The sequence below is a fragment of the Hyperolius riggenbachi genome, chromosome 6 (assembly GCF_040937935.1).
Source record: "Hyperolius riggenbachi isolate aHypRig1 chromosome 6, aHypRig1.pri, whole genome shotgun sequence".
Classification (NCBI taxonomy): Eukaryota; Metazoa; Chordata; class Amphibia; order Anura; family Hyperoliidae; genus Hyperolius; species Hyperolius riggenbachi.
The window spans coordinates 325,853,870-325,871,339 of NC_090651.1; the positions used below are offsets into that span (position 1 = coordinate 325,853,870).

At 46.1% G+C, this 17,470-nt stretch overlaps 1 protein-coding gene across 1 annotated transcript in view; it reads right to left on the bottom strand.

Moving 5' to 3' along the window:
* The window catches only part of LOC137521749 (E3 ubiquitin-protein ligase CBL-B-B-like), a 73,056-nt gene extending 57,156 nt beyond the window's left edge, over positions 1–15,900 (bottom strand). Inside the window, exon 1 of the mRNA XM_068241429.1 lies at positions 15,272–15,900. Coding sequence (XP_068097530.1) covers positions 15,272–15,549 — 278 coding nt within the window. The 5' untranslated portion in view covers positions 15,550–15,900. The remainder of the gene's footprint in view (positions 1–15,271) is intronic.
* Between the last annotated feature and the right edge of the window lie 1,570 nt (positions 15,901–17,470).

Sequence of the window (17,470 nt, forward strand, 5' to 3'; positions counted from 1 at the left end):
CCTCTTCCCATGGCTACCCTTAAAGGGATACGGTAGGGGGTCGGGGGAAAATGAGCTAACCTTACCCGGGGCTTCTAATGGTCCCCGGCAGACATCCTGTGTTGGCGCAGCTACTCCCCAATGCTCCGGCCCGCCTCCGATATACTTCTGGAATTTCTGACTTTAAAGTCAGAAAACCACTGCGCCTGCGTTGCCGTGTCCTCGCTCCCGCTGATGTCACCAGGAGTGTACTGCGCAGACACAGACCATACTGGGCCTGCGCTGTGCGCTCTTGATGACATCAGCGGGATCGAGGACACGGCAACGCAGGCGCAGTGGTTTTCTGACTTTAAAGTCAGAAATTCCAGAAGTGAACCGGAGGCGGGGCCGGAGCATCGGTGAGCGGCTGCGCGGGCACAGGATGTCTGCGGGGGACCATTAGAAGCCCCGGGTAAGTTCAGCTCATTTTCCCCCGACCCCCCTACAGTATCCCTTTAAGGGAGTTGTCAGCCAAATACTGCTGTCCCATGATATACGTACCTGGGTCTTCATCCAGACCCTTGCAGCTGACATGTCCCACACAGCATCTCTGCTCGCAGCTGCTGACTTCAAAATCGTGCTCTACTGCACCTGCGCGAGCGATGCTGTCAATCAAATGCATATTGTCCGCAGTGTACTGCGTAGGCTCAGACAGGGCCAGTTCAAGTAACAATTGGGCCCTAGGGCAAAATTTGCCTGGGGGCCTCCCAACAGACACCCCCTGACCAAAAAGTGCCATTAGAGGGCCTTTGTTGCAGCCAAATTTCCCTCCTGGGCCCCTGAGCTGGCTGCTGACCCTCCCCCAATCACCTCCCAACTTAATAGACTCTGGGGCTCTGGGACAATTGCCCATTTTTTCCTATGGTAGCTCTGGCCCTGGGCCCAGAACTACTGCGCCTGCACAGTACACTGCGGACAAAATGGACTTGATTAACAGTGGTGTTCGCGCTGGCGCAGTACAGGAGGTTGGCCTCTGCACAGGCGGACAGTGACCTGAGATGCTGTGAGGGACATGTCGGCTGCAAGGAGCTGGAAAAAGCCCCGGGTAAGTATATCATGGGGCAGCGCAGCAGTATTTGGCTTATGCTTCCTTTAACCACCTACCCCCCACAGATAACCTTAACCATTCCAATAGCTAACTTTAACCACACAACCCCGATGGCTAGCCTTAATCTCCCCCCCATGGCCAACCTTAACCGCCCCGCCGTTTGCTGCCATAGGCGCCAATTGAATTTTCGTTTAAGGACAAGTGAAGTGAGATGAATATGGAGGCTGCCATATTTATTTCCTTTTAAACAATACCAGTTGCCTGGCAGCTCTGCTGATCTAGTTTGCTGCAGTAGTGTCTGAATCACACCAGAAACAAGCATGCAGCTAATCTTGTCAGATCTGACAATAATGTCAGAAACACCTCATCTGCTGCATGCCTGTTCAGGGTCTAGGGCTAAAAGTATTAGAGGCAGAGGATCAGCAGGATAGCCAGGCAATTGGTATTGCTTGAAAAGGAAATAAATATGGCAGCCTCCATATCCCTCTCACTTCAGTTGTCCTTTAAGGAGGGAAAATTTGGGCATCCCCCGACACCCGTTAAATATCGGGAGTTGGAGCCACCAAGCAATACAAAAAATACAAAATACGGCTACAAATAGCGGGCCCTCTGTGCTCCTATGGAGGCGCTGAGACGTTCACCTCTAGCAGGCACCCACATTTCCTGTTTTCGATGTTTGCCCATGGTTATGTGCCGGGGCGTAACTAGAAAACACTGGCCCCCCTGCGAAACTTTGGATGCCCCCCCCCCCCTCCCTCGCTTTCTGCACCGGTAAACTGAGAACCAAACTGAGTGCACAAATTGAATGTATTTTCCCCATGCAGATAAAAACAGACAGCAGTGAAGCACTGCATGCATTTTCTCTATCAATTATATTTGTTTCTGTGATAAAACGTGCATTGAGTCACTAAACTGTGATAACTCATATCACGGCTAGCATTTTAGTGGGCGTTTTTGTGTGCAATTGCGAATTTTTGCGCACAATCAAGACTATTTGCACACGAAAATTCTCGATTGTGCGCACAAAAATGCTAGCACGGTCGTGATATGAGTTATCACGGTTAAGTGAATTAAGCCCATAGTGTGCAGAAAACTCATATAGAAAACCGACAGATGAGAGTTCTCCCAATCCCAGCTTATTACACTCACTCTGTCCTCCTCTGATGGAGCAGAACTGGCTCTGCAGACTTCTCCAGTATCATTACATTACACAGCACTTGGGGAGGGGTAGAGAGGCTGGGGCAGGGAGCTGTACACAAGACCCTGCTGCATACTGAATAGGGACTGCCTACAAATCTTTGTCTGCAAAACTCTGTATGATTCCTTATCAGTGGCTGAGCAGATGCAGTCATTAGAACAATTGTGCAGAAAGCAGAATGTTTTTTCTCTTCGTGCCCTTAGTTGTCAGTTTCTTAGGACAGGGAAAATAAAATTCTCCAGCCACAGGGACCCCTGTGCCTTCTGGGCCCCCCTACAGCTGCATCCCTTGCAGGGTCTATTGTTACGCCCCTGATTATGTGTATAGCAAGCAATGTACAGCCTGAAGAATTAGGAGCAGTGCTATTAGTATAATGCAAAAAAAGGGCGAAGTTCCGCACAAAATCCTTAGTAGGTGAAATGTTTCGGACTCGCAGGTCCTTAATCATAGCGTGCTATCCGAAACATGTCAGCTCCTTGGCTGTATGGCTTTTACCTGTATCAATAAAGTTGGGACTTCATTCTACTAAGGATTTTGTGGGGAACTTTGTCCTTTGCTGTATATATGGGTCAAGTCGCCTAGCTCCAGCACTATCCTAGTGTCCGAGGTGCAGCGGATTTCACCTACTTGCTATTAGTATAATAACATGACGTGCTCCAGCATATTCAGGTTCTTGTTGTGAGCTGACTAAGCTGTAATTATAACTGAAGTAGTTTTCCTACGTAATGTAAATACAGTTGAGTAATCTGTCAAAGCCAATACAACAATCCCTTGATTAATGTCGGCTAAGTATTGCAGGAATCTCCTAATTAGTGGCAGATGATATCTAGAGTTTCTCTTGTGTGGCACGACTCATGGACAAGCATGTGATCACAGGGCTTTGCATTTCGAAGGTTCTGATTTGCTGATCATGATCATGTGGCACTTCTGTCCCTGAGTAGGTCACAGCTGGAAGTGATCACAGGAAACTAGAACCTCACAACTCCAGCAATAGTGCAATATAACATTGCACTGCTGCACAGCGCATGTAGCTTGATCATCAGACAGTGCAATCTATGCACTTCTGATGTTCTTGCTGATCGCACCCCATATGCTTTGCCAAAATGGGCACGGCAACACGTATAGAGTGAACACGGCCTAATGCGTTCTGGCGTTTAATTTCCCCAGGATTTCTGTGCAAAAGGTGATCCGAACTTTCATAACCGTTTTTTTCCTGTAACTTGCCAAAATGTGCTAAGCAAGCGTCTAGTATACAGTGCAGGAGAGTATTGATATGTATGCACGTCAATACTGTTCACAGCATATTTTGTATTGACGTGTATAACTGTCAATACCGCTAGGGAGGTTAATGCATTTTATCTTTCCATAGCAGTGCATTGTGAGAAATCTTCAGTTTTTCAGCATATAGTGTGAAAGAGGCAATAGGAAAAAATGGACATTGGACTGCATATCAGTTGTCCTTTCAGTTACAACTGACAGCAACTGATACAGTGTAAAGGGACCCTTTGAGTCTTTAGTCACTTACAAGGTGGAGGTGTTTTTAGCTTAAAGAGAATCTGTATTGTTAAAATCGCACAAAAATAAACATACCAGTGTGTTAGGGGACATCTCCTATTACCCCCTGTCACAATTTCGCCACTCCCGCCGCATTAAAAGTAGTCAAAAACAGTTTTAAAAAGTTTGTTTATAAACAAACAAAATGGCCACCAAAACAGGAAGTAGATTGATGTACAGTATGTCCACACATAGAAAATACATCCATACACAAGCAGGCTGTATACAGCTTTCCTTTTGAATCTCAAAAGATCATTTATGTGTTTTCCTTCTGTCCCCTGCTTCTCTCATGCACTGAACATTACAGGCTTCCTGCAGACAGCTCTGCCTGTGCCTGTGTTTGTAATTCCTCAGTATGTGTCAGCCAGCTACTTTCACAGCCTATTACAGAGGAGGATTTTTATCCAGCTCTCTTCTATCACTGATAAGATAGCAGAGAAGCTGCTGGCTTATGTAAATAAAACACACACTGGAGTGTGCATAGAGGAACAGACCAGCAGGAAGAGTTGGCAGCCTTCCAGACACAGGCCGACAAGTCTGACAGGGGAAAGATACATTGATTTATTACAGACACCGTGATAGTACAAAGTGCTGCAGTGAGCCAGAACAGATTAGAATAGGTTTAGGAACTTGTAGAATGGTAGAAAAAACGTAATTTTTGTTACAGAGTCACTTTAAAGTGGACCCAAATTAAAAAAACAAGATTTCAGAAATAAAATCTATTTTCTAAATTAAAATAATAAATAGCAGCCATTTTTCAGCTGCATGATTACAAATATAAAATATTTGACATTTATTGGAGGAACCCTTCCCTTCCATATCGCCGGGACAGAATCCGGCAAACTGGTGGAGTAGGTGGTGTCTGGCAACGGAGGAATTGCTAATGGCTGCCACCTGTGTAACCCTAGTTATGAAAAGAGAAGAGTGAAAAGCATGTACTGAAATGCTCATAGGCTTGAAGGAGTGTTTATTTATCTTTGTATGTGTCAGAGCAGTGCAACTAAATATTTTGTATTAAAAAATGTTTGGTTTGGGTCCGCTTTAATAAACAGTAAGGCTAAGGACCAACTATGAGCGTTTTGCAGAAAATCACAATGATGTGTTGTGTTGGACAATATAATCACATTGCTAAGGTGATGTACCTTATATACTCGCGAATAAGCCTAAAAAAAATTGTGCTGAAAAGTTACCCCCTCGGCTTATATGTGAGTCTGTAAAGCAGAACGGATGGTGGAGCAGGATTTGTTACTGGCAGAGGAGCGTGAAGGTGGCCACTACCGGTCCAATTTCTAGCAAAAAATCGTTTGAGCGATCAGAAATTCTGATCGGATTGGTTGTAAATAATCTCAGTTGATGGGCACATTCGATTAAGAACGATTATAAAAATAGTCATCCGATTGGATTTTCATCAAACCAAAATTTGGATTTTCTTGTTGGTTGTGATAGATAGAAAGCCAAGATTGGTTAGTTGATGGTGTAGTGATTTTTTTTTTCTTTCAATCAAAATTATCTGATCCCTCGAACGATTTTTCGCTAGAAATTGGATAGTTAGTGGCCACCTTGAGGATCATGCACTAGTGATCCTGCTCTTGCCTGCTGGCTTCCTGCTATATCCATGCCCCCCATCCCCAGCAACATGGTGTGCAGAGTGCGCTGCTCAAGACTACCTGGGTCCCCCGGCTTGTGGAGCAGAGAGTGCAAGCAACATGTCATATCTATGATGCCATCTAGTGGCGTCTTGAGACACAGTTGTATCATCCTTGGGGCACATTTGGCTATGGGGAGAGCTGACAACCTGTACTGGGGGCTTATACACAAGTCAATCACTTTCTCATGGTTTCTGAGGAGAAAGTGGTTACCATGGCTTATACGCGGGTCACCTTATATGTGAAACATACTTTCTCTATGCACTCTATGCAATGAAATATACTTTCTCTACGTGCCACCCCGCATGCATGAAGTGAAATACAACTTTTCCCCTCTGTGGAATTACTGTTTTTACAGGGAACGCAACGCAAGTCCACAGTGCATCCACAACAGACAATTTACCGATATTCTATTATCGGCTTTCCAGCTCCCACATTTCCAGGCACCCTTTTATTATGTACAGCTCAATAGACCTTAGTAGATGATAAGTACTAGAAGATAATAGGTTGATAAGTAAAGGGTGACAGTTAGTAGGTAGTGGGCAACAGGTAGTGGGTGATGGACAAGTAGTAGGTGCAAAACATAAGTTGGTGCCAAGTAACAGTGAGTGCCAGGTAGCAAGGAATGCCAAACATTAGTGGGTACTAAGTATCTGTGAGTGCCAACTAAATGTGGGTGCTAAGAAGCATTGGGTGCAAAATAACTGTGGGTGTCAAGGGTATAGTGAAGCATTTGGTGCCAAGTAGTAATTTGTGCCAAGCAGGGACAGTTCTCCTGTGAAGCAAGGTGAAACATTTGCATCAGGCGCAGAGATTACAGGGGCAGCATTATTGTACTGTGTTTACACTAACAGCATGCAGTCAGAGTAGGAGGAGAAGCAAAAGGAGAGCAAGGTGAATAGGTCATCATTGGGGGAAAGCAGCTTGCTGTGCTGTGTGAGGAGTCTGACAGTAAATGGGGAGAGGGGTGTATCTACTAAAAAAATGTGTTTAATTGACTCTAAACTTTATTCCCACCATTTAAATTGATATATTACTGATTTTAAAATGATAATATGAAGGAAAATGAACCAGGATAGAAAGGACCATTGTGGTTTGAATTATAAAACAACATATGTTTCCTATGAAATCTTTATGGTATGCGTGACTAGGGGTGTGATTAGGGGTTAAACAGGGTTGTGGAAGGGGGACTAATTGGCCGTGGATCGCGCGCATCCGCCGGCATTAGGCCCCGCCCACCCGTGACGTCAACCTGCCAGCCAATTAGCAGCGCCAGCGGGTTGTAAATACCCCGATCTCACTGTTACTAAATGTATAATACACTTTGTTAAGCTAACACAGTGTATTATACTGGCTGCCTCCTCCCCTGGTGGTCCCAGTGATCGAGCGACCACCAGGGGGGAGGCAGCTGTGTATGTAAACAAACACACACACAATGATCCTGTCCCCCTGCCCCTCTGATCGCCCACAGCACCCCTCAGACCACCCCCCTGATCACCCCCTCAGACCACAGTTTGCACCCAATCACCCCCCTAATCACCCATCAATCACTCCCTGTCACTATCAACGCTATATTTTAGATTAGGCTCTAATCAGCCCCCAAGGGACACCTGATCACCCCCCCCCCCTCCATCCTCATATCCTCCCCAGCGGAGCAGTGCTTTTCGGCGCTGCTAGATTTGGGCGCAGCCAGCGCTGGCATAGACAATAATGGGAATCACTCCTATTGCAGCGCTCAGTAACGTCGGCGCCGTCAGAAGACGGAGCCAAGGTTGTTTAAAAATCACAATAATTCGGCCTCCAGCAATCGCTGGAAGCTGAATTATATCATTCCCCCACTATCCAGGGCCGGATTTCTGGCAAGGCCACATAGGCCATGGCCTAGGGCACCAGAAATTTAGGGGCGGCTGAGTGAGGGGCAGTGAAGCTGTTCTATGCAGCCATCCCTATCTACAAAGACAGCTTTAACCTTTGAACTCTCTGTCCTGTACTTGTGCCGTCCCTGCAAAACCTGTAAGCTCTATCTTGCAGGTACACATCAGCCTAACTCATGGTTACACAATGGGTGCATCATTAATGAGGTGCCAAACATAGTATAAAAGTTCTTAAGGAAAACATAATTTATATGCGTATTACTGAAATAGCTATTGTCTGCGGCATCCAATGATGTAAGTAGAATTCTCATTGGGGCACGCAGAGACAACAACCATACAGACGGTATAGTTGGCCTTGGGCGGTAAAAAGTACAAATCCGGCCCTGCCACTATCCATGGCGGTCTGAAGGGGGAATAGTAATTAAAACGGCCCGGGATTTGTGCAGAAGCAGGATCAGCCATATACCGGCTGTATCCTGTGCCCAAGTCTCCCGGCGGCGATTTCAAATGTACTCCATCCCCAGACACCCCCCCCCCTGTACTGTATACATCTATTCTCCCCTGTAATCACCTACTGATCACCTATCAATCACCCCGTCACCCCCTGTCACCACCTGTCACTGCTACCCATCATATCAGACCCTAATCTGCCCCTTGCGGGCACCCAAACACCCGCCCACACCCTCAGAGACCCCTCAGACCCCCCCTGATCACCTCTCCAGTGCATTGATTGCATCTATCCTCCCCTCTAATCACCCCCTGAGACACCCATCAATCACCTCCTGTCACCACCTATCACCCCCTAGCACTCCTACCCATCAGACAAGGCCCTATTCTGCCCCCTGCGGGCTTTTGATCACCTGCCTACACCCTCAGATCCCCCTCAGACCTACCCCCCCGATCACCCCCCTGTCACTATCCTAGTGATCTAAAAACAGTTATCAGTAAAAACTGTCACTTTTTTAGTATCACTAGTGTTAACAGTTAGGCCAGTTTTTTAGCTAGGGGCCTTCGTTGGGTAGTTAGCATCAGTTAGCACCCAGCCCACTACACCGCAGTCACTAATTAGTTGCTGATTAGCATCATCACTGTCGCTAATCAGCATTGCTATTATATAGTATCTGTAAGTGATCATTACTGATCGCAGTCAGATCTATATAAGGGTCACTAGGATACACTAAAAACGCAGTGTTTGACTGATCAGGCCTGATCCTTCGCCTGCACTTGCGTTCAGCCCACCCCACCGCAGGGACAGAATTTTTTTTTCTGATCACCTCAAAAAACACTGTACCACAGCTGTGGTGCTGTAAAGTTTTGATTTTTTTTTTAATCAAAACTCAGTGACTACAGCTTTCTACTTCACAAGTACTCCCTTGTACTAGGTAGGTGCTCTTTTTCCTGGGTAGTCTCAGAGGAATACCCCCCTAAATTTAGCAGTCCACCATGGCAAAAAAGGGGTATTCTGCTGAAGAGTCCGCCGAGATTCTGGCCCAGTGGGGTGAGTGCAATTGGGAAGCCTCATCCGACGAATCATCCGGGTCTGAACAGCAGTGGCTCTCTGACAGCAATGATGAGGTTGAGGTCCAGCTAGAGCCAGGCGTATCACACCCAATGTCACTGAACCGCAGGTGGCGCAGGATCAGACTCCAGGGCAGCAGAGTGGTGCTAGCGCTGATCCGAGTTTTCTTGGTGAGGCATGCACCAGCAGTGTAGCATCTCCTGGAACTAGCACCAGTACTACCATAGACCCTGGTGAAGTGGCGAACACCAGCATGGTAGTAGAAACTGGTTCGGTGACATTAAGACCCGAGACGCAGCCACCAGCAAAATGGGCCTGTACTACCCATAGGGCCTGATTCACAAAGCGGTGCTAACAGTTAGCACCCTGGTGAAAAGCCCTTTATCACGCCTAAACTCAGTTTAGGTGTGATAAGTTTAGGTGTGATAAGTTTAGGCATGATAAGTTTAGGTGTGATAAGTTTAGGCATGATAAGTTTAAGCGCCAACTGGGTTAGCACCGCAGTGCACAGCTGATCAAAAGTTTTATGCTAGCAAAGTCTGGTGCACTTCGTATAAAGTTTAATGGCGCTGCTTTGCGTGCTGGACTTTGCAAGCGATCTAAACTTATCTAAACTTATCATGCCTAAACTTATCACACCTAAACTTATCATGCCTAAACTTATCACACCTAAACTGGCTTTTCACCAGCGTGGTGCAATGGTTATCATGCCTAAAGTCTCTAACTGGGTTAGCACCGCTTTGTGAATCGAGCCCCTAAAGTCTCTAACTGGGTTAGCACCGCTTTGTGAATCGAGCCCATAGTCTCCCAGAGGTGCTGGCAAATCCCAATTGGCAATCCCCTGGTTCCGCTGCACACATACTGCCCCCTTTCACCACCCAGTCTGGAGTCCAGGGCGGAGGTAGTGCAGAGAGTATAGATGGGAACTCCAGCGCCTGGAACCATGAGTAGGTGAGTTACTGTGCGCTGCCTTTATTCCTCCCTGCATCGATCTGTAATGCTGCGGGGAGTAAATGACATCAGGATTGGCTTCAGCCTGGGGGTCCCAAGATGGCCCCTGCCAGGAACAGAATTCTCAAAAAATACTATTTAAAATTGACTGAAATCAAAACGTGGACAGTGCAATACTTCTGTTATGTAAGTAGAGCGAGTACCGTATTTATCTACTTGTATATATATGTGGATTTTTTGTTTTTTTCTTTCTGGCATAGTATGGCTAAAAGGAGCGCTGTAATTACAGTGCAGGAGATTTGGGTGCAGCCGTCCACCCTATAGACTGTAAAAGGAATTACAGCTATAGCGGAGCACAGTGAGTGATTTCGGCCCCGTCAGAGGCCGGAGCTGAAGTTCCTTTTAAACCACTGTAATACGTCCACCCGCAATAGCTGGAAGCCAAATTATATCTTTCCCCACCATCCACGTGGACCTGGAGGGGGAATAGTAATTAACGCCGCCGGGAACTTGTGCAGCAGCAGGAAAAGCCATATACCGGCTGTATCCTGCACCCAAGTCTCCCGGCGGCGAGATCACAGGGACGCTGGCTAATAGCTCCTCTGTAAATAGGCTGCAGCCAATCACAATAGCTCTTGAGGAAAGCAAGTAAAAGTGTTCTCACCAGTTTTAGAACTGAGGCCCTGTTCACAGTGGTCAGTTGTGTTGCAGAATAATTCTGCATCTCAACTCATTGCCCATACAATTCTATGGCCCTGATTACAGTAGCGGATCCTGTTATTCCAACTCGCTGCATGCAGGCTTCGTATTAAAGTCTATGGTCAGTCTCCTTTGCAGTTCACAGTCATTACTGTGTGAGTTATGCAACTGACCGCTGTGAACCTGGCCTGAGATATGCTTTTCCTGACAGAAACAGACAATTGAATTATGAGAGAAATTCTCATGTTCAAAAAAAAAGGAGTGATGCAAACAGGGGCGTAGCAATAGGGGTTGCAGAGGTTGCAACCGCATCGGGGCCCTTGGGCCAGAGGGGCCCCGAAAGGCCCTCCCTCAACTACAATATTAGCTCTCTATTGCTCCTGTGCTCATAATAATCACTTCTATAGATACTTGGAATAGTGGTAATCATTAACAAACTGTTCCCCATTCCCTTCTTGCACCTCAGACACTGTAGTTGCCATTGGCAGGTTTTGGTGCGCCATATCAATTGCTATGTATAGAGTGCTTGAGGGGCCCTATTGTAAAACTTGCCAGCTCCTTAGCTACGCCACTGCATGCAAACAACATACAAGGTTGTCTAAGGTGTATACATCCTTGTTTGCGATTTGCCTGCAATTAAATCTGCTGTTTTCCAGCATGTACCATATGTGCCTGTTTAGTGCTTGTGATTAGAGGTGATCAATGAGATGCAAATAATTACTTCTTGCATTCCAATTACATGTAAACTATATGCACCTTGAATTTGGTCCAATCAGAATAACTTACTGTCAATTTGTATTGGTGCAACCATGCAAACTCAAGCTGCAGGACATTTACATTAAATTTGCATAACAGGAGTAGGGATGGTCCGAATGGTTCACCAGAGAACTTGTTCGCGCAAACGTACAAGGTTCGAGTTTGCGCTGAACCGCAAACACTTAGCGAGTTTGACCCGCCCCCTATACTACATCACTGGGCTAAACTTTGACCCTCTACATCACAGCCAGCAGACACATGGCAGCCAATCAGGCTGCACTCCCTCCTGGAGCCCCCCCCCCCTTATAAAAGGCAGCAGCGTCGGCCATTTTCTCACTCTGTCTGCTGCTGTATTAGTGAGAGAAGGGAGAGACATTGGAGAGATAGGAAAAGCGATAGTTAGGAGGTCTGTTAGCTTGCTCCTTGCTGATATTTGTTCATGAAAAGCACCCCAAAACAGCTCTTTTGAGAGTTAATGTTCTTCTGATGTCTGTGTGCCAATGACACTTGCATATACAGCCCTGTCTGTCGCAGCTGGCCCTTGCTAATTGCTGGACTGTGCCAGGGCCAGCACATTCAGTGTATACCTTTCACTGCCTCTGTGTAACTGCACTTTGTATTATACAATACCACCACCAGTCAGTGCATACCCTTTCCCTGCACCTGTGTGACTGCACAATTGTATTATACCACCAGCAGTCAGGTGAAAAAAGTGTTCAGCACCTCACATTTAAAATGATTAAGGCATGGATTCCGGAGGGCTACTGCCTGCCCGAAGACTAAGTCAGTCCCCACACACAGCATCTCTGCCTGTATGCCGTGTGACTGCCTGCCTGAAGACTAAGTCAGTTCCCACGCAGCATCTCTGCCTGCCGGCCGCTGCTGCCTACCCCAAGAATAAGTCAGTCCCCACACAGCATTTCTGCCTGCAGGCCACTTGACTGCCTTCTCCGCCAACACCAACAGGATCCAGGACTCCAGGTAGATTCCTGAATTTTTATGGCCACTGCTGCCAGCAGCGGCCGCTACCAAACATAATAATAATATTTCTGGTGCGTGTACATGCCTAATTTTTCTGGCTGCACTGCGGCTGCAACAACAAAACAAAAGGCATGTACATGTGTCAATTCCCCTTCGTGATGGTTACCTTGCCACGGTGAAGGGGATTGCGTATCACAATGAAGCAATGACCGGCTATATGAGTGTGTTGGGGGCACACCTGACCCATAATAAGGTCGTTGCTTCATTGTGGACAGTTCTGTCATGAGGCCCGACCATATGGGCTTAAAAAACCGCCATCGCCTGCACTCTCGCCATCGTGCGCGCCAGTCCAGCATGGCCATCACTACACAAACAGTTTGCAGTGCGTTACACAGTGAGTTTGGTGTGTCAGTGTGAAGCAGTACACTAATTACACTAACTGCTGATCCATGTATACACACGCAAGATGTTTATAAGCACTTTAGGCCTCCAATTTAGCAATGCAATGTGATTTCTGCCTTTTAGGGATTATAACCCTACTGTGCGTCAAATCTGTAATTTTCCCCCGGGACTTTTGGCGTGCATCCCACTCCGCCATGCCCCCTCCAGGTGTTAGACCCCTTGAAACATCTTTTCCATCACTTTTATGGCCAGAAACAGTGTTTGTAGTATTTCAAGTTCGCCTGTCCATAGAAGTCTACTGTGGTTCGAAAAGTTTGCAGGTTCGTGAACTTCTTCAGAAGTTCGAGTTCGAGGTTCGCGAACCGAAAATCGGAGGTTCGAGCCATCTCTAAACAGGAGAACTTATCTGCATGTCATCGATCGTCCCTCCATGTAATGTGTGCCTCTGAATTCTACACTTCCGGGTGATGCCACTAGTTGTAAAATATTTGTCATTTAGATTACCAATATTTTACTATGCAGTACCCGGCCAGCAACCATTCTCACTTGAGCCCTCTACTCTAGGGGCTCGATTCACAAAAGCGTCCTAACTTAGTTAGCACGCCTAAAAGCTTTGGGTGTGCTAACTACAGTGCTAAGTAGTTAGCACGCTCACAGCTTTTACTCATGGTGCGCAAAGTCTAACCATATCTACCACCCCCACCTAATGCCTAATCCCCCCCATTCATGCCTAACCTCCCCCCCCCCCCCCTCGTAGATGCCTAACTCCAACATCCCTCCGCAAGAGCCTCACCTAAACCCTCCCTACCTAATGCCTAACCCTACAAACAGCCCCCTCTACCCAGTAAGTGCCTCAAACTAACCTCGTAACCCCAACACCCAAATGACCGACACAACCATTATGACAACCAAATTACAGCACGGTGGCGTAGTGGTTAGCCCTATCACCTTGCAGTGCTGGGTCCCTGGTTTGAATCCCAGCCAGGGCCCTATTTGCAAGGAGTTTGTATGTTCTACCCATGTCCGCATGGGTTTCCTCCGGGCACTCCAGTTTCCTCCCACATCTCAAAAACAAACAGATAAGTTAATTGGCTTCCCCTAAATTGGCGCTAGACTGCAATACAAACACAGTGGCGTAGCTAAGGAGCTGTGGGCCCCGATGCAAGTTTTACAATAGGCCCCCCTAAGCACTCTATACATAACAATTGATACAGCGCACCAAAACCTGACAATGGCAACTACAGTGTCAGAGGTGCAAGAAGGGGATGGGGAGCAGTTTGTTAATGATTACCACTATTCAAAGCATCTATAGAAGTGATTATTATGAGCACAGGACCAATAGAAAGCTAATACCGTAGTTGAGGGAGGGCCCTTCAGGGCCCCTCTGGCCCAAGGGCCCCTATGCGGTCGCTACCTCTGCACCCCCTATTGCTACGCCCCTGTACAAACATAGGGATTAGATTGTGAGCTCCTTTGAGGAATAGATAAGTGACAAGACAATATACTCTGTACAGGGCTGCGGAAGATGACGTCACTATCTAAATAATAAATAATAATAATTACTACTATGTAGTAGCCTGTTACCTACTAGCTGCATCCGGCATCCAAATCACTGATTGGGTGCCCGATTACAGATAATTAACACAGTCGTTTATAAGATGTCTGCCCAATGCAGTTTCCAGTTGACCAATTGGCAGCGGTCAGGCCTGTAGATGGTATTCTGACCTCACGTCAGAAGTATGACTTCATATTCTCAATACAACGTCCTTTTCAGATGACACTAGAAAGAAAGTAGTCAGTATACTGTAAATCCAGCCTCATTTCTCGGGTAATTGCTGCTGGTGCAGACAGAGCTGGATTATCCACCAAGCAATTCTAGGCAGCTGCCTAGGGTCTGGAGAGAGTCCAGGGGCCCAGTGGATGCTAGCCCCCATTAAATCTAACTAAAATAGCCAGGTGACCTTATGGTCATCACCACTGTGCAAAAATTGCTATCTTGCCCACAGCCCCGTTTCATTTTAATCCTTTTCTGGGTGCAGAGTCATAAAACCAGTGACTGTATAATAGAGGAGACACAGCATAGTCCGTGTGTACACAATGTAAATCCTATCTACAGTATATCAGTCAGGCCTGGAACCCACTAGGAGTGCTTTTCTAAACGCTTTGTGATTTGAAAAGCTCTTGCTAATGTAATCCTATGAGTGTGATTCCACTGGAGCGATGTGATTTTATAAAAAAAAACCAAAAACATAGCAGGGGTGTAGCAACAGGGGGTGCAGAGGTTGCGATCGCATTGGGGCTCTTAGGCCTGAGTGACCCCGAGGAGCCCTCCCTCAACTGCAGTATTAGCTCTCTATTGGTCCTGTCCTATTAATAATCACTTCTATAGATACTTTGAATAGTAGTAATCATTAACAAACTGTTCCCCATCCCCTTCTTGCACCTCTGACACTGTAGTTGAGATTGGCAGGTTTTGGTGCACCGTATCAATTGTTATGTATAGAGTTCTTAGTGGGCCCCAATGTAAAAGTATTGCATTAGCAAGAGCTTTTTCAAATCGCTAGTGCTTATAAAAGGCTGCTAGTGGGTTTAAGCCCTAAGGCAGTAGATAATACACACACTCACCTCTCCATGGTACGAAGCGCCCGTATGCATTCATCAGTCTTGTTCAGCAGGCTGTGAACTGTCACCTGTAGGTACTGGTTCTGTGTCAGGTCCAGGTTCCGGTCTAAGATTTGGCGCAGCAGGTGGCTCGTGTCCCGGGCAATATCTGGCAGGTAGGGGTGACTCCTCTGCAGCTGGGTGGTGGCATTATACCGCGACAAAGCATCCAGCTTCAGCATGACCCTCTCCACCGTCCTCCTGTCCAGGCAGGCATTGCCCCCGCCATGTGAGACCAGCATCGGTACGGTGAGCCAACACTGGCGTCCAAGGGGTTACAACAAGCAAGAAACTCAAGCAGTAGAGGCCAGTAGGCTGAAGAGGCAGAGATGAGGGGTTCTGGAAGCTAACAGCATGAAATCAGCAGACACACAAGGAAATGGAACGACATCAGGGAAACCAAGGGCACAGAGTAAAAGTTTAGTCAGACGAGAGCCGGAGGCAGCAGCAGAGATTGTACGCCGTGACTGAACAAAGAAACAGAGGATTAAAGAAAAGTATTAATAGGTGAGATTACAGCAGTGGGGTCTCCTCCGGGAGTAAGGGATTTCCCTCTGCGAGCGACACTGACAGGTCTGACTGTCTGCAGTATCTCTTCCTGTTTGTGGAGGGGGACACACCCACTACACGTGAGCTGCACCTGTAGGACAGGTATTCTGGTACCTGCTGGTAGAGTTGCTCAAGTACACTGAGACTGTGTGAGGTATTATCAATACAGGAAGGAGCTGATCTCTGCGCACATAATGAACTCATATCAGTGTACTTAGGCACTCTATGACCATTTCCTAAACAGGAAATTATACTTCTCACAGCTAATGGCTCACTGGGTAAAAAGTTCTCTTAGCAGACTATATAAATACACAAAGCAAGTCCTTTGGGTGGCATTCGCTGAACAGAAATTGGGCACCACCATAGGCTTCATTGTTATTCACTTAAAGAAAGCTTGAAGTGAGAATAAACTTATGAGATAATGAATTGCATGTGTAGTACAGCTAAGAAATAGAACATTAGTAGCAGAAAAGAGTCTTGTGTTGTTTTCCAGTACAGTAAGAGTTAAAAAATAAACTTCAGTTATCTATGCAAAAGAGCTTCTCTGAGCTTTAATGTTTTGTACACACATTGCTATTTCCTGTCCTATTGACGGGAGTCATGCGATTATTTCCATCATGTCTGATCTGGTCCTGTTCGATAACGTGATCGATTTTTACCGAAGTTATCACAGGAAAATCTATCCCGTTATTGATCGGGAGAAGTTTGAACATGAACACACAATGCAACTTCCTGTCAGATTACCCATCGATTCGACAGGAAATTGCATCGTGTATACCCAGCAGTGGACCCACTTGTATCAAATACAGTCCTGTTTTCTGAAGCACTTAAAGTGGATCCGAGGTGAACTTTTACTCATTGCATAATTGTGTTCCTTTCCTGTTTTTTATAGGGCATTCCTCAAGCCAAATACTTTTTTGTTTTTTGTTTTAATACTCTAATTACCTATAAACTAAACAAGCCTCGCCCACAGTTTTTCAGAGAGCCTTGGCAGTAGCAAGGGCTCATGGCTATTACTAGCAAGAGATTTCAGAGGAGGAGGGGGGATTAGGTTTTTTTCACAGAAGATGCAGATAAGCCTGCCTCTGTGTAATGTTTACAAACAACATGGCTGCTGTCGTATCACAGGAAGAAATATGCATATTCTATTGAATCTGTTTGCAGCTAGATTTGCTGTGTAAACTAGCTAAACTTTAGATAGGATATATAGACATGTTACTTGTTATAGTTAGTTTTTCATCTCAGATCCGCTTTAAGCTGTCTCTCACTGTTTCTTGGCTGTTTTACTGCAGGAAAGTTCAAAGGGTCATTATTTCTGCTTTGTTTTACAGATTAAAAGACAGTGGTTTATAAATGGCAAATATGAGAGAATTAGGCAATGTCATAAAAAACCTACATAACTGAAAATAAAAATATGAGACTCTTTTCTTTTCTACTAATGTTCTATTCGTTATCTGTACTACACATTCAATTCATTATATCATATTTTTTTTGCTTCAGGTTTTCTTTAAATGACTGTCTATAGTCGGTAATTTGGGGGTCCGTGTTTGGTAAAGGCGGTGGAGTTTGCTACTGCGTAGCCGAATTCCATAGAGGGCAGGGAAAGATGGAGTT